Below are 15,272 nucleotides of genomic sequence, written 5' to 3'. Positions count from 1 at the left end.
CAGCTAGTGCTACAGCCCCTATATCTGCAAATATGAACACAGTAGTGCTGCCTTGCCGGTTGGATTAAAAATACCTAAGAGTGACTGCAGAGAAGAGACTTTTGTGTTTGTGCTCTGGTTTGTCCTTCTTTCTATTTGGTAAGAAAGCTTGACTGAAATATCAGTTGGGTAGAGCGTGGTGTTATGTTAGACACTTGTGGGTTACCTAGGGGAAAGCAATTCATGGAGGTTAGAAAAGTGGTCAAACACAACTAGGAAATCACGAGAGGCTCTACAAGTAGGCAAGATTTAAGAGTTGTCAGGGTTGATTTATGGGGGTTTTGTTCATTTTGATTGTAGTCACTAATTAATCCTTCAAGGAAACTATCCCACTTCCTTCTGGCCAGGACACCACAGGGGTATTGCAGTGTTGGTGTCGGTGGTAGAATGGGGACAATAGAATTGACAGCTCAGATGATGGTCTCAGCCATCATAAATTTGGCTCTGAGATTTATGCTCGTTGTGTTAAATGTAAAGCTTATTGCACCCACTACTCCTTCGATGTCAGTGACAGGGCCAGAAAGACAATTCACCTCTTTTGTGCTTGCTGCTGGAGGAGAAGGATTGGCTGTTGTTTTCCTCTGTTTAGTTTATATGAGCTAATCTCCATGTTGAAGGGAGAAGTCACTTGGCTATGAAACAATGAAATCTTATCTTGTGAGGAGGTGATGTCATGTCTAATGCTTTCATCCAGGTACTGGGAATCAAGTTCCTGGGGCCCGTGATCCCGGCTTTTCTATTTCTCTTAGCCAGGATGAATTGCTTGAACACAGTAAGCCCCCAAAAAGTTATCTACAAAGCGGGGCTGAGATATTCCACTTTGCACTTTTCGATTCCCATCTGTGAAGTATTTGGAGATCCTTGAGTGAAAGTTGCCATTACCCTATGTTATCATCCTGACCACCAGCATACTTTAAAGCATGGTTGGAGTGTGATCCTCTGTGACCTCTGGGCTGGTGAATAATCCTGCTATCAGCCTGGGTCTGGCAAACTTACATGAAACGGATTCATTTGGTCTCAAATTTCCAGTGCCAGTGCAATGACTGGATGCAACCCAGTAGGAGCTCTTGCATCTGTTACAAAAGGAAGCAGAAATTGTTCAGAAGGTCAAGAACATGCTGCTTTATTGTAGTCTGCTTCCACATATGAGGAAACCTGTGAGTATGAACTGCTGTGATCTTCGGTCTGCTGTGATTTCTTCTGCAAGTCTATAATGTCACATGCAAATTCAGTTATCTGGGGAGAAATCTTTTGGGTTGCCACAAATCTCTTGCAATTTGGGCATTTCCTTTTCAGCTTGATATTCGTGCAGAAATTCTGTCTACTTCCTGAGGGTACTTCAGCTTCTCATGGAAACCGTTTGTCAGTTCCTCTGCAGGAGTACCTCCCACCCTGTCAAATCACTGCTGGCTCAAGGGACATTTGTCACCAAAGTGGAATGTGCCAGAGCCCACAAGAAAGCCAGGGAAGTGAAGATTTACTCTTCTAATGGAATAATAATATCAAACAGATGTCAAATTTCTGTAGCTGGAGACCCCTACAGTCAGCAGAAAGGGCTCCTGGTCTTGTAATAGCCACCTAGTAATGAAACGAGGAGAGTATCAGAGGCTTCAGAGTTAGCACTTACAGTACTTTGAAATAAAGTGCAACTTCTGGGCAATTTTAGAAAGAAAAGCCCTTTCGGAAACAGCTGGATGCATTTCTGCATTTTCCTGCTGCCTAAACCTCCATTCATTACTCTTTCACCTAAAAGACATGAAATGACTGAGCTCTTTAACTAAGGAGTTCCAAGCTATGCATTTTGCTCCTCTTGGGAGGCAACTATATGCAAAATTTGGCCCGTTGAGCCTAGCCTATGACCGAATGAAGCAGCCTGACAAATTGCTGTTTTCTTACAATGAGTAATCTGCTTTGTATGGGAAAATGCACTGCTACAGTTTTCCCTCTCCTCAGTTACCATGGCAAAGGGCAAATCAGTTTTATTCTTGAACTGGTACATTTTTGTAGGCTGGAATAGATTTTCACCTGAAGTGTCCAAGGATTGTAATCTGAGTAACCCACAGAATTTCTGGGGCTTGCCTATATGAGCAAATTAAGGTTGAAGTCAAAATGCCATGGGAGCTGCGCTGGCGCGTGTTCTCTGGGCTCTGAAGGGCTTCAGCCCAGCATCTACAGTAACAACATGCATTAATCCTTGGACTCTTGTCCAAAGCAAGCTACCACTGGAATTTTTTTTTCCTCCTTCTCTTTTCTCCTAAACTGGTATAGAAACTGGAGACCAGTTCCTTATCTGTCCTATTCCTTTCGCTCCTTCTGCAGTTTCATCATACGGTAACAGGGCAGCTTGGTGGCTCCAAGTGGCCAGAGGTATTGACAGATGGGCTGTCCCCAAGCTCCAGCCTCTGTTTTGAATGCTGGCCTCAGTCACTTGCCAGCAGATGCTGAGCACGGAGCCTGAGATACTGTGAGGTGCAGTTCCCTACACAAGCAAACCATGTTGCAGAAGCTTCATTAAGCTGTCATAACTTCATTCCCCTTTCCTTTCCCACCAGCGTTTATTACCAGGGTGACCAGGGAAGCAGAAGCTTTCTGTCAATCAGCCTGTGCCATGTGGCAGAGCACAGAAGACCTCAGGAGATCAAGCACTCCGTTTCTCAAAATGGGAGAAGAAGGAGAGTAACTCTGCTAAGTTTGTTTTTCCTTGAGCTTGTTTTATACCTGATTTCTCTTTTCCTAATACCTTCCCAGTACTTTCACCCACAAACATACCAAGTCAGGTCCCATGTGCTCTCCAACAAGCAGAGCCGGCTCAAAAACAAGCTGCCTCTCTTCCAACAGTTCTCCAGGGCTGTGGATCACAAATTCACCAGCACCTTTCAGAAACAAAACCACCAGTACAGGTGACCCCGTGTTATTTCTTCAGCTGCTCTAGTTAACTTAGCTAATTGATCTTGAAAGACTTAGTCCCTAGGCACTGCTGGCCTCCACAAAGCCCTCACATAATACTGCTGACACCTAAAGTCCCCCCTCAGTGTCTCTGTGTCAGTTAGGAGACCCGCACACCATCACCAGTGCCCGGGCAGGGCTGATGGTATAGACCGACTCCAGCCATCACGGGAATCCAAGGTGGATATTCTTCTTGCCCACCTTCCCCAGTGACCATGGTCAGAGCTCTGGACTCTGACACCATCCAGAAGGAAGAAGTGACGGTAATGGGAAGACCCACCCCTGCTGTCCTTTATCCTGGCTTGATGTGGGATGAGTTCATCAGTGATCTACTTTTGACCACTGGATGATATTTAAAGTCAAAGGATAATATTTAGGCTTTATTAGCTTGATTTTCTGCTACTGAGGAATGATTGAGCTCCCGAGGTGCTGCTACAGGATCTCAGTGGTAATGGACTTTTTTATTACCTTGCCTTCAAATCCTCTGGGATAATCCAGCTACAGATGTCAAAAAGCCCTCTGCTCTAGGCTTTCTGTCTGTGTTTTTCCACCTAAGCCGGATTTACCGCAGCTGGTTCAGACGTAGCTGGAGGAGTTCTGCTTGGAAGGCAGGCGGTGAGGCTCCATTCCTTGTTGTGTGTCAGAGGGTAGCTCAAGCCTACATCTGAGGGTCAGCGCTAATACGGTTGCATCTCTTGCTTATGCCTGGCTCCTAATAAACCTTGTACTTCCAGCTGCAGTCTTTCCTCAGACCCACTGCCAGGTTGACATCATTTTGTATAAAAAACCAAGAATGGCCTTAGCAGCCATTAGTGCTGGTCTTGGAAGTCATGAGATATGCTGGGCAAAAAAGTCGTTGCAGGTTTTTCTGCTGTAATCACTATGAGGAAGGTTGACTATGATTTTTCAAGATTTTTTTTCCCCAAAGCACTTTGTAATTGATCTTGGCCTGATCTTGCCTCATATCCTGTCTCTAACAGTAGCTCATAGCAGATGCCCTGGCACATGACTGCGAACAGCAAGCATGCAATCCTTGGCATACCCCCCCAGCTTCCAGTAGTGCAAGATTCAAGGATTTCCTGCTATCTTTGTGCTTCGGGGGTCACTTTCATTGCCTTAGCACTCACTGAATCCACAGCAGGCTCTGTGCCTCAGAGTGTGGTGTGGTGGCTGTGTTTATGTTGGCAGAAACCTAGTGAGACTCCGACCCAAAATCGTCTGCAGCCTAAGACAGATGGTGAGGCAGGCAGCAGGTCCTGTTGGGTTCATGATGCAGCCCCCTGGCATGGGTTTTCTAAACCCAAGACCCAGAGTTCCAAATTTTGTATTGGCTACAATTCAAAAGGCTACAAGTTTTTGCAAAGCTCCCATCTTTTGGCTCAAAACACACATTCTAGCATAAAAGGAATTGCGTTTTTATCTCAGTCATGATGGCCTTCATAACTGCTACATCTGCTGTTAACAGTCATGACCTCTAATGTGGATCCTTGGGTTTGACTTTAAACGCGCTGGCAATCAATGAACCTTACTCACTACATTTCTATTTCAAAACAAAGTAAGATATGATCATGTTTTCTAACTCACCTTTTCATCTCTCCTTTTAACACTAACACTATTAGAACTATTTCATGAGTGATATAAATAGTACTAGTAAATCACATCATGGTACCGGGTGAGGATTTGAAGGGTTTTTTTCAGTGGATTCAGAACCAGGTCAACTTCTAATTTACCAAAATTTTAGTTTTCACTGACATTTTTTTAAGGGAAAACTTGCTTTCTTAGCTGTGTGGAAGTCTTAAAAATGAAAGGCTTTTTCTGATGTTAAGTATAACATCTGTTTGCAGCCTGTAAGCATAAAAATTTTGTAAGCTCCCCTTGTAAACAGTAGTGCACTTGCCTGGGCCCATGCCTCCAAGTAGTAAACTTGTCTTCCTATTTTCTCTTTGCCATCTGGGTTTCCTCTTCTTGGCCAGAAACACATACAAATATGCAAACACTGCAATCTTGACATGAGATTTCTGAGACATGATTGACAGTAGAAAAGTTTTAGCCTTCTGGGACATTCTTATGCTTTTGTGTAATTTCTTTTGCAAAGAGCCCAACAACCACACCAGAGCTGCCACCTGGGCTATCAGCACACTCAGAGGGGGGAAAGAACTGGATCTCTGATAGCAAGAATGAGTCTGGGCCTTGCACCCTTTTTCTGTAGGATTAACAAAGGTAATTTTTTCCCTCTAAGCCTCTTCTTAGCTTGGCAGCAGTGTTTCCTTGTTTAGGATTGCTGGTTCTGTCTCTATTTCTAACATGGATGAAAGTATATCTTGTTCTGTGCCTTGGATTCAGATGAGACAAGTCTAATTTTCTTCTACTCTTGTTTGTAAAAACTCAGTTTGCAAAGACCTAATGGGAACTGCTTGCTTTTTCTCTCTCTGAATCATGGAATCATAGAATGGTTTGGGTTGGAACAGACCTTAAAAGTAATCTACTACCACCAGCCCAGGCTGCTCCCAGCCCCGTCCAGCCTGGCCTTGAGCCCTGCCAGGGATGGGGCACCCACAGCTGCTCTGGGCAGCCTGGGCCAGTGTCTCACCACCCGCACAGTGAAGAATTTCCTCCTAATAGCTAATCTAAATCTCCCCTCTTTCAGTCTAAAGCCATTCCCCCTTGTCCTGTCACTGCCTGCCCTTGTAGAAAACCCCTCTCCAGCGTCCTTGTCGGCCCCTTTAGGCACTGGCAGCTGCTCTAAGGTCTCCCCGGAGCCTTCTCTGCTCCAGGCTGAACAACCCCAACTCTCCCAGCCTGTCTCCACAGCAGAGGGGCTCCAGCCCTCTGAGCATCTTCACAGCCTCCTCTGGATTTGCTCCAACAGGTCCATGTCCTTCTCCTGTTGGGGGCCCCAGAGCTGGACGCAGTACATCTTCTTGCCATCTGGGGCCTTAGTAAACAGCCAGGATCTAATTGCCTTTATCTAAAAGGAAAGCTCAAATGTATCAGGGTTTCAGACTGATGAAGTACATTGAAATACAGCAAGTTCCAATCTCCAGTTTGGTTCCTTCCATTCACAAGTTCTTTCTTCCCCAGTCAAAAAAGGAAGGTTTTGACCTGATTTTGGATTCAAAGTTGTTCCCATTCCTCTTGGGCACACCGAACTGTGCACATCTCTGCAGTCCTGTATCTCCTTGTGGGACTGGAGCTTTCCCCTTAGCATGAGTTAGACATTTTCAGTCTGTGGAAAAGCACGCTTGGACAGCGCATTTCTGTGCCTGTCTTACAGAGGTGCTGTATGGGGTCCCCGTGCCCGGGCGCTGGTGGGTGCCGGGTGTCGGTGCCGCGGGCAGCTCCCCCCGGCCGGCAGAGCCGCTGCCCCCCGGCTCCAGGCCGGGCCCGCCGCTGGCCGAGGCCGAGCCCCGCAGCCGCGGGGGCAGCGCCGCGGGGAGAAGGGGCTGAGAAGGGGAAAAACCCCCGCGGGGGGGAACAGCGGCGGCAGCGAGGGGGGCCGGGAGGGGCGAGCGGCAGCCCCGCAGCCCCCCGGGGCAGGGCCGGGCCGGGCCGGAGGAGGCCGGGGGGGCTCCGGGCGCCGCAGCAGAGGCTCCCCGGCAGCCCGCGGGGAAGGGCAGGGCAGGGCAGGGCAGCCCCCGGCGGGGCAGGCTGTGCCCCTCAGCCCACGGAGCCCGCGGGGGAGCAGCTCCCCCCCGCAGCCCGGGGCAGGGGGTGCCCGCAGGGGGCTGTGACCCGCGGGGGCCGCGCCGGAGCCGGCTCCGGGCAGGGCCCGTGGCCCCGCGGGGAGGAGCCCGGGCCGGGGCCGGGCTGCGGGCAGGGCCGGTGCCCCCGGGGGGGCTGGAGCCGGCTGGGCCTGAGGGGCTGCGCCCCGCGGGGGGGACCCTGTTCTCCACCATCTCTGGAATTACTTAAGCCATTTTATAGTATTGGAAACAAAAAGATGTACTTTCCAGTTCCTCCTCTTCAAAAAAAATCCCTACTCTTTCACGGTAAAGATTAATATAATCTTTTTTATTGCTGTAATTGCTGTCTCATTCCTTTGCATATGTTGTGGGTTTGTGCCCTAAATAATTATAACCCAAATTCTGTCTTTCCCATATCTTGCAAAAACCTTCCTGTAAAAACAGCCTCACTGGGAGATGCTTCATACAATGATCCCACACACTCAATTTAGTCCAGTCTCCAGATCTCGCCTAGCAGATTTTGCACAAACAGTCTTTTTAGTGAAATAATACACTATTGATCAAACTAATAGCGTAAGACTGTCACCCTGAGGAAGGATGACTCTAGGAGCTAAACACATACAACATTAAAAGTGTGTTGTAAAAGTTACCACCCAAAATCTTTATTAAGAAATTATTCAATTTCCTGGAAAACAAACAAGCATAGGATTCAAGCTTTGTTTATCACGGTACTGCTGTTCCAGTACTGTTACTGTCAGCCGAGAGCTACACGGGATCTCGGGGCTGTGCTGACAGGAAAGGTGCTGTTTAGTAAAGTCTGTATCCCCTGCAGAAGATGATACACATCTCTCTTGGAGGAGCTCGAAGTGTGGAATAAAAGAGTGTGAACCCCAGAAGAGGGAGGCAGATGTTTTCCTGATGACAATGCTATCAGCTTCTTTATTCAAGAGACTTCTCAATTGCCTGAACAATTCCATTATGCAGCTTTTGTTCTTTCATCCTTATTTGTATGTACCTCTTTGAGTTCATCCAGCCTCATTATAAGCCATGAGGTCAGAGAGGAAAATATTCACGAGGCAGCAGCAGTCACCATTTGAGAAGCATCTGGCCAAAACTGCACAAGTCAGAACTTCAGGGGTGGCCTGGGGACCTGTACAGTGTCTTCACTGACCAGTATCAAAAGGGCATTTTTTCTACCATGAACAGAGAGTATTAAACATTCCTACATGCATGAAAAAGTATTTGCAAGAAGGTCCAGTTCCTTTATGGAAATAATCACAAGAAGGAAGTTCCAATCCTTGTCTGAATTTAGCATTTTATAGCACTGCTTTCAGTCATTCATGATTGAAGAGATCTGCTTTGATGCGCTGCGACTCCTACTCATAGTCTTAGATAAAACCAGGCAGAGAACAACCAAATTGTCCTTGCCCTTGTCCTCGAGATCTTCTTGCTGCTGCTTGGTACACCAGAAAACAAAGTTCTGATTTCCAAGAAAAATGAAATTTTCTGTAAAGGAGACTGCCATCATAAAAAAATCATGCTTGGCAAGTGATGAGCATTTAGGATTGGAAAACCAAAGTCCACTCTAGCAAGTTAAACACCACCAGCACCTGAGTCTGGCCAGTGCCCCAAGGCTATTCTTACTGTAAAATTGTTAGCATGATCCTTCTTCTTCTGATCAGCCCAGCAGTACTCTGCTGTATGATACCTGGCCACATCTAGGGGTCAGTTTGGTCAGGCATGTCCCCAAAAGGGCAGCTGAGGGCAGCTCTGTGGAGAAGGATTTGGGGGTATCGGTGGATGAAAAACTGAACACGACCCAGCAATATGGGCTCACGGCCCAGAAAGCCAACTGTATCCTATGCATCAAAAGCAGCGTGGCCGGCAGGTCAAGGGAGGGGATTCTGCCCCTCTAATGCACTGTGGTGAGACCCCACCTGGAGTGTTGTGTCCAGCTCTGGGGCCCCCAACAGCAGAAGGACATGGACCTGTTGGAGCGAGTCCAGAGGAGGCTGTGAAGATGCTGAGAGGGCTGGAGCCCCTCTGCTGTGGAGACAGGCTGGGAGAGTTGGGGTTGTCCAGCCTGGAGCAGAGAAGGCTCCGGGGAGACCTTAGAGCAGCTGCCAGTGCCTAAAGGGGCCGACAAGGACGCTGGAGAGGGGCTTTCTACAAGGGCAGGTAGTGACAGGACAAGGGGGAATGGCTTTAGACTGAAAGAGGGGAGATTTAGATTAGCTATTAGGAGGAAATTCTTCCCTGTGAGGATGGTGAGCCACTGGCCCAGGCTGCCCAGAGCAGCTGTGGGTGCCCCATCCCTGGCAGGGCTCAAGGCCAGGCTGGACGGGGCTGGGAGCAGCCTGGGCTGGTGGAAGGTCCCTGCCCGTGGCAGGGGGTTGGGACTGGATGGTCTTTAAGGTCCCTTCCAACCCGAACCAGTCTATGATTCTGTGGTTCTGTGGTAGAATGAACGCCTTAGAGACATGAGTCATTGACAGTCAGCATGAGATTACTGGAGGGAGTGACCCTTAGCTGGCTCTGCCTTTCCTGGATTGGAAACTATTCAGTCCTGATGTGACCTGCTGTTTTTGGCTTCAAACTCTCCTTCGGGCTCCAAGCTGAAAGTTAGGAGATGAGTCACAGGGATCAGTTGAAGCATGGAGGAATCTATGAGAACTGGCAACAAGCCAAGCAGACTGACCTCAGGAATCTCTTCCTACCACAGCAGTTTTCAAGATCTCTTTGCAGGGCCACCCTCAATTCTAGCTACAAATTTAAGGATTTTTAAATTTCTTCGAGGGGATCTTCAGAAATCTGTGTTCAAATACTCTTTAAAATTGCTTTCTCTATTAAAAGGCGTCCTGCACCTATAGACGGCAAGTGTGGGTGTACCAAGTGGGACTGCATTCACATCAGATGTCACAAGTTAAACTAAGCAAAATTTCTTAGCTGGTTAGACAAAAGCATACCTCACTAAAAATTATTCCTCCCAAAAGAAATCATTAATTTTGGTTTCTTAATGGGAACCACAATGTTTCCAATGAAGCGGTTTTGTCAAAATCCAGTTTTCATTTTAAAAACATTACAATGGGGGGAGACTGGCCAGTATAATTAATTCTATCCTCAAGTATTTCCATGTATGCTGATAGGGAATCACTTGGATACCGTACAGAAGGGACGGAGCAGGGCAATTTCTGTAGAGAAGATCAACAAAGAAATTACAGGCTTTGAAGGACAGCAAAGCATTGCAGTTGAAAGGGTGATAGGCCAGTGACCTAGGGTGCATGACTTGTATTTAAGATCTTCCTAACCAGCTGTGATAATTAGATAACATTAGATTATCTCTCCTAATTTAGGTGTCTAAAATTAGACATCTAAATTCAAGTTGGTCGTCTTAGTATGTCTTCGCAGAAACTGTGGAGAATGAGGCATCTCCAGAGATGTTATCTGCTTCCATTTTCCACTTAGACTAGCTCAGAGAAGTTGCTGTTGGACGTGCCTCTTTCTCTCCATCCTCAGAGAAGGCAGCCAGAGTTGTATAGCTGGGCATTACCCAGCCAGCTTTTAGATACGTAAAGGTAGTGGAAGAAATCCCATTTTGCACTGCATTTTGCTGGCTGAATTCCAGTACAAGTAGCAGCTCTCTGGCCGCCCTTTCCCTTTGCAGTAACAAGTATTCTCCACCTTCTCACATGAGCTGGATATTTTATTTTTTTTTTTTAGCATTGTTACATATTAAACCACTTCTGTGCTCCAGTCCCAAGTTGGCTACATTTTACTTTTGGATGCCACCCAAATGCTCTTTTTAAAGTGCTCTGAATTCCCTTGGGATGAAGCAGGTTACTCAACCTGTGAGTTACTGTGCTGTGGAGGAAGGACAGTAGAACTGACTCATCATGTTGATACTCACAAAGATGTTACTGCAGATGGCCCCAGCAGCCGTTTTGTTCATACTCCTTGCTAAGTTTACCCTTAGACTGCTCAGGTCATCATAAGAAGGAGCATCACACACAGCCACCAAAGTACCATTAGGAAAGAGCAGTAAGCATTAACCCGTGGATTTCTAAGATGGCTCAGTAAGTAGGCTGCCTAATTTGTGTTTAATTTCAGTGACTTTGAGCAGCACAAGTTCTTTATAGTCCTCTCAAAACCCCAATACGGTGGGTAGCCGTTGAGGACTAGGTTCATCATCCTGACATTCCCCTCTTTAATTGTGAATCTGAAATATTTGGTTCTTTCATTTAAAGCATCTGGTCTTAGGGTCCTGCCGTGACCAATTTGTGACCTTTATCATTGAAGACTTTGGTTCTCATATTATGCAAAGGCACACATAAGCTCAGAAATGTGGTTTATACTTTTAAAAGCTCAGTGGACATATTGCAGAGGAGAAGAAGAAAACAATCTTCAATAAAATAGGTCAGTGAAAAGAGTTTGCATTCCAGCATTCTCCTGTCATACTGAGGGACAGGAAGAGAAATGAGGTCTTTATAGGGCATCATACTTTCCTTGGGCTCTGCTTCATAAAAAATGATCAAAAGCAAAACCAGAAGGGACTGTGCACTCTCATGCTGCAGACCACAAATGTGATGTGAAGAAAGAATTCTGTGCTCAAAAGAGAGGGGAAAAAAGTGTTCAGGTTAATACTCTTGCAAATTTGAGTCTGTAGCCAGGGAAACCCACCCACCTACCCTTATGCTCTTCAGAGAGTTGGTCACACATAGATTAATGCTGACTGAGATCACTGATTTCATTTAGCAGGTCAGTAATGTTACTTCCTCGGCGATACAAATAAATAATAAGACTGGTGTTAGAAAAATAGTTTCTATAGCAACTGAAGTTGCTTAAAGATTTAGTAATTCTTTGCTGTGAGATGTTAGCAGATGATCTGGATGGTGTGTCATCTCCTTCTTAGCCATGTTTTCCTCACACATTCAATCGATGGGTAACAGGATTGTCCATTAGAAAACTGATTTTTGCAGGCACTTTTTGTAGTTTATTTGCACAGATTCCTTGGATATCCACAGTGTTCATTTTGACTCCCAAGACTACAGAGAAAAAGTGACTTGGGACTCTTAATCTGTTGCTTTTCAAAGTGTTGCTCGGCTTTTTAGAAATTTTGATACTGGATCTCTGCTTCATAGCTGCCAGAATCTGCAGTGGGGAGGCTTAAAGTACATAAGTAGTCTGTCCCTCAAATACTCAGTGCAACCTGCAGTTAGCAGCACACTGGGGACAAATTAAGAGCATCTTATAAAAAGAAACACAAGATTTTAATAGACGCCAGTTTGCTGTCGAGCCATGTAACATGGCCTGTCATATAGGGTGAAGGAAAGGATCTGTCCTGTTCAAAGTCACAAAACCAAGGGGGACGGTTGTTCAGTCCCTCTTTTAGGGCTTTTTCCCCCCTTGAATTATGGCAAGCTGGAATTGCCCCACCTAAGCATCTAGATTCTGCTGAATTTCAAGGCCTGTTGGTCCCCTGGAAAATCCATGCCTAAACCTCCCTACTCAGGGTGAGAGTTGTGGTGCAATTACAACAGGGATGTTGCACAGGGCTCTTTTGTTGCTCCTTTGAGCATAGTAAACAAGGCAAGAAGTTGCTGCCTTTCTGGCCAGTATGACCAGTCATGCCTGCCTCTGTCTACCTAGAGAAGGCTTAGTGGACTGTGACATTGCAGGGTGGGGAGTAAGTATACTTCATAAAGTAGGAGCTATCAAATGCACACAATAAATACAGGCTAATGTTGAAAGCAGTTTTTAACCCCTCAGCACTGTGTTCTCTTTCAGGAGAGACAAGGGGGTGCACATACAGTGGGGACTGGGCATGGCAGTCCATCTCTGATGGTGCCCAGATAGTAGAAAGGTACCCAGATTGCATGAGATAAATTGAAGATGCCCTCAGTCACTGGATTCCACATTAGCTGGGAAGAAAGCCACCTGCCATGGCATGTCCTCCCTTGCAGGTGTGCCACATCCATTCCCAACATCAGCAAAGGAGAAGCTGAAGAGAGCCAGATGGTGCCCAGGAGAAAGGAAGCAGCACCATGTTCTGGCACGGAGCTGTGCTGTGTGCAGTCAGTGATCGCTGCCTACATGGCTCTCTAAGGTGGACATGCCCCATTCTGCTGCTCTTTGGTGACAGCAGCAGTGGACATTGCCCTCTGGGGATGACACTGCATTGCAGACCCCAGAGAAAAATTTCCACAGCTTCTGTGACCCTGATTCAACAAAGACTCCAAGCACCTAATTTTTCATTGAAAATTTTGCAAATATTAATATTATTTTGCAAATACTAAGCTTAGTAGGATATTGGGAGACAACTGGAGTTGAGTTGAATCTGAAATTTTTGTATCTAAGAGAGTCATACACGGCTCTAAAATCATTCATAGAATTATAGAATAGTTTGGATTGGAAGGGACCTTTAGAGGTCATCTGGTCCAACCCCCCTGCCATGAGCAGGGACATCTTCAACTAGATGAGGCTGCTCAGAGCCCCGTCCAGCCTGACCTTGAATGTTCCCAGGGATGGGGCATCTGCCACCTCTGGGAAACCTGTGCCAGTGTTTCACCACTCTCAATGTAAAAAATTTCTTCCTTTTATCTAGTCTGAATCTACCCTCTTTTAGTTTAGAACCATTCCCCTTTGTCCTACAGCTGCAGGCCCTGCTGAGAGGTCTGTCCTCATTGTGGTCCTTTTCTAAAAGCAAGCACAGAGAATGTGAAGCAAGTGTAAGAGCCAACCCTTTTCCCTTTTTGAGACCAGAGGGTTTATGAAGCAAGAGTTTCTCATGAGGAACAAATAAAGGAGCACAATGTATGTGCTTATCATTGTCTCCTTGCTGACAGACATACCTGAAATAGAAAATAATAATAATAATAATAAAAAATTCAAGGCTCTTTCAGGAGAGCTTGGCACTCTGCAGTGCGAGTGCTGTGAAAAGAACTTTTCATGACAGGAGCCACGGTTCTCAAATAGAGCATGTTTTATCCAGTATCAGTTTCTAGTCTAAAGCAGAGGTGTCCCCTACCTGAGGTTTCAGTGGCAAAGGAGGAAAGTCTGAATGGGAGGTATGTAAGGTGATGCTCCCCTGCACTGCTCACAGTCCCAGAGAGGCTCAAGTCTCTAAAATTGCAGCTATTCAGAGCCCTTTCACCTGCCTGCAACCCAGACGTTGCTAATAGTTTCAGTACTCATTCCCTGAGCTTCTCCCACTGCCCTGTAACATTTATGCAAGATAGAAGAGTACTTATGGCTCTTTTAGACTTTATTCACAAAGCTTTAATGCAGCCTAGAGACATACCAAGTGCTGAAAGTGTATAGATATGGAGTAGTCTGAATATAACCCAATTTTTAGAAACTGCACACTTGCCCTGATATTACTGGACAATTATGGAAAGTTTGCAATTATTTCCTGCCTTTTCGCTCTATGGGTCACTAGCTGTCATTGTGTGCTGGTTTCCTGCTAAGCAACTCAGTGGAGAGAATCATTTCCAAAGCACAAAAATGCAGCTATGAAATCACACCATGAAGCCCTCGGTCCATGGAATCCTACAAGCAGGTTTTTTCTCATCTCTTGGTCACTTACAGTTGAAGTGGGCGCTTGGTTGTGTCCCTTTAACCAATGTTCCCTTTGCAGTCAGATTTGACGTATTGTGATGTGGCAGCTGCAATATCCATTGCAAAAGAGCATCTCCTTCTCTTTGAGAAGCTCCTTGGTAAAGGCATCACTGAAAATTCATCGTACTGATAGTCCAAAGATGCACAGATAGATAGATAGATAGATAGATAGATAGATAGATATAGGTATAGAATACATATTAGGAAGCCCCCCCTTGATTTATGAATACAATTTATTCTTGGTGACTCCACATTTCTGAGTGTATGGAAGGGTGTGATCCTGTTTGCTGTTACTGTGATGCATTTCTCTTGCGATACTTTTATCTCTACACTAGAGTCTCTAGCTCTGTTGTCCCAGTGAAAGATGTATCTATCATCCTACACTGTGAGAATGTTTTTAACCATTTTTAATTACCTTTTAACTTGCAGGTACGGCATGAATTGTCTGATCCAGTTTGAAGACTTTGCTAATGCTAACGCTTTTCGTCTCCTCAATAAATACCGCAACAGATACTGTACTTTCAATGATGATATTCAGGGTAAGTACTGTTAGGAAAATGCAAGTTTAACCTTCAGCTTGTCATGAGAAAAGGTGATTAAGATCAGAAGACTGTTTATTATACAATACTCAGATGTGTAATAAAGTTTAGAGTTTACACATAAGCATTTGAAAATAAGAACGAGCACAGCAGTCTTAAGTTGACAAGTGAGTCTCCGTTGATTTTAGGAATTTAGCTGTTCACTGCAGAAATGTTGTTCAAGGGAGGAAATGGATCATGTGCTTTAGATTAAGGTAATTTAGAGAGTTCCATTCATTTTCTATAATTTAGCTAAAACGATGGTGACAATTTAACAGTTATGCAAGGCTTTCAGTTTCCATGAGCCAGGTGGTCAGCAGCTGATCCTGGTATTGTCCTATTGTTATCCTCATTATTACATGCACAAACTAAAAGGTAAACCAGCTTCTTTCCTCTCTGTGGATGCTAACTC

At 45.6% G+C, this 15,272-nt stretch overlaps 1 protein-coding gene across 1 annotated transcript in view; it reads left to right on the top strand.

Moving 5' to 3' along the window:
- ME3 (malic enzyme 3) overlaps positions 1-15,272 on the top strand; it is a 134,585-nt gene that overhangs the window by 101,507 nt on the left and 17,806 nt on the right. Inside the window, exon 7 of the mRNA XM_080375916.1 lies at positions 14,712-14,821. Coding sequence (XP_080232042.1) covers positions 14,712-14,821 — 110 coding nt within the window. The remainder of the gene's footprint in view (positions 1-14,711; positions 14,822-15,272) is intronic.

Source organism: Falco punctatus (genome assembly GCF_963210335.1).
Source record: "Falco punctatus genome assembly, chromosome: 2".
Classification (NCBI taxonomy): domain Eukaryota; kingdom Metazoa; phylum Chordata; class Aves; order Falconiformes; family Falconidae; genus Falco; species Falco punctatus.
This window is presented reverse-complemented; position numbering and strand designations above follow the sequence as displayed.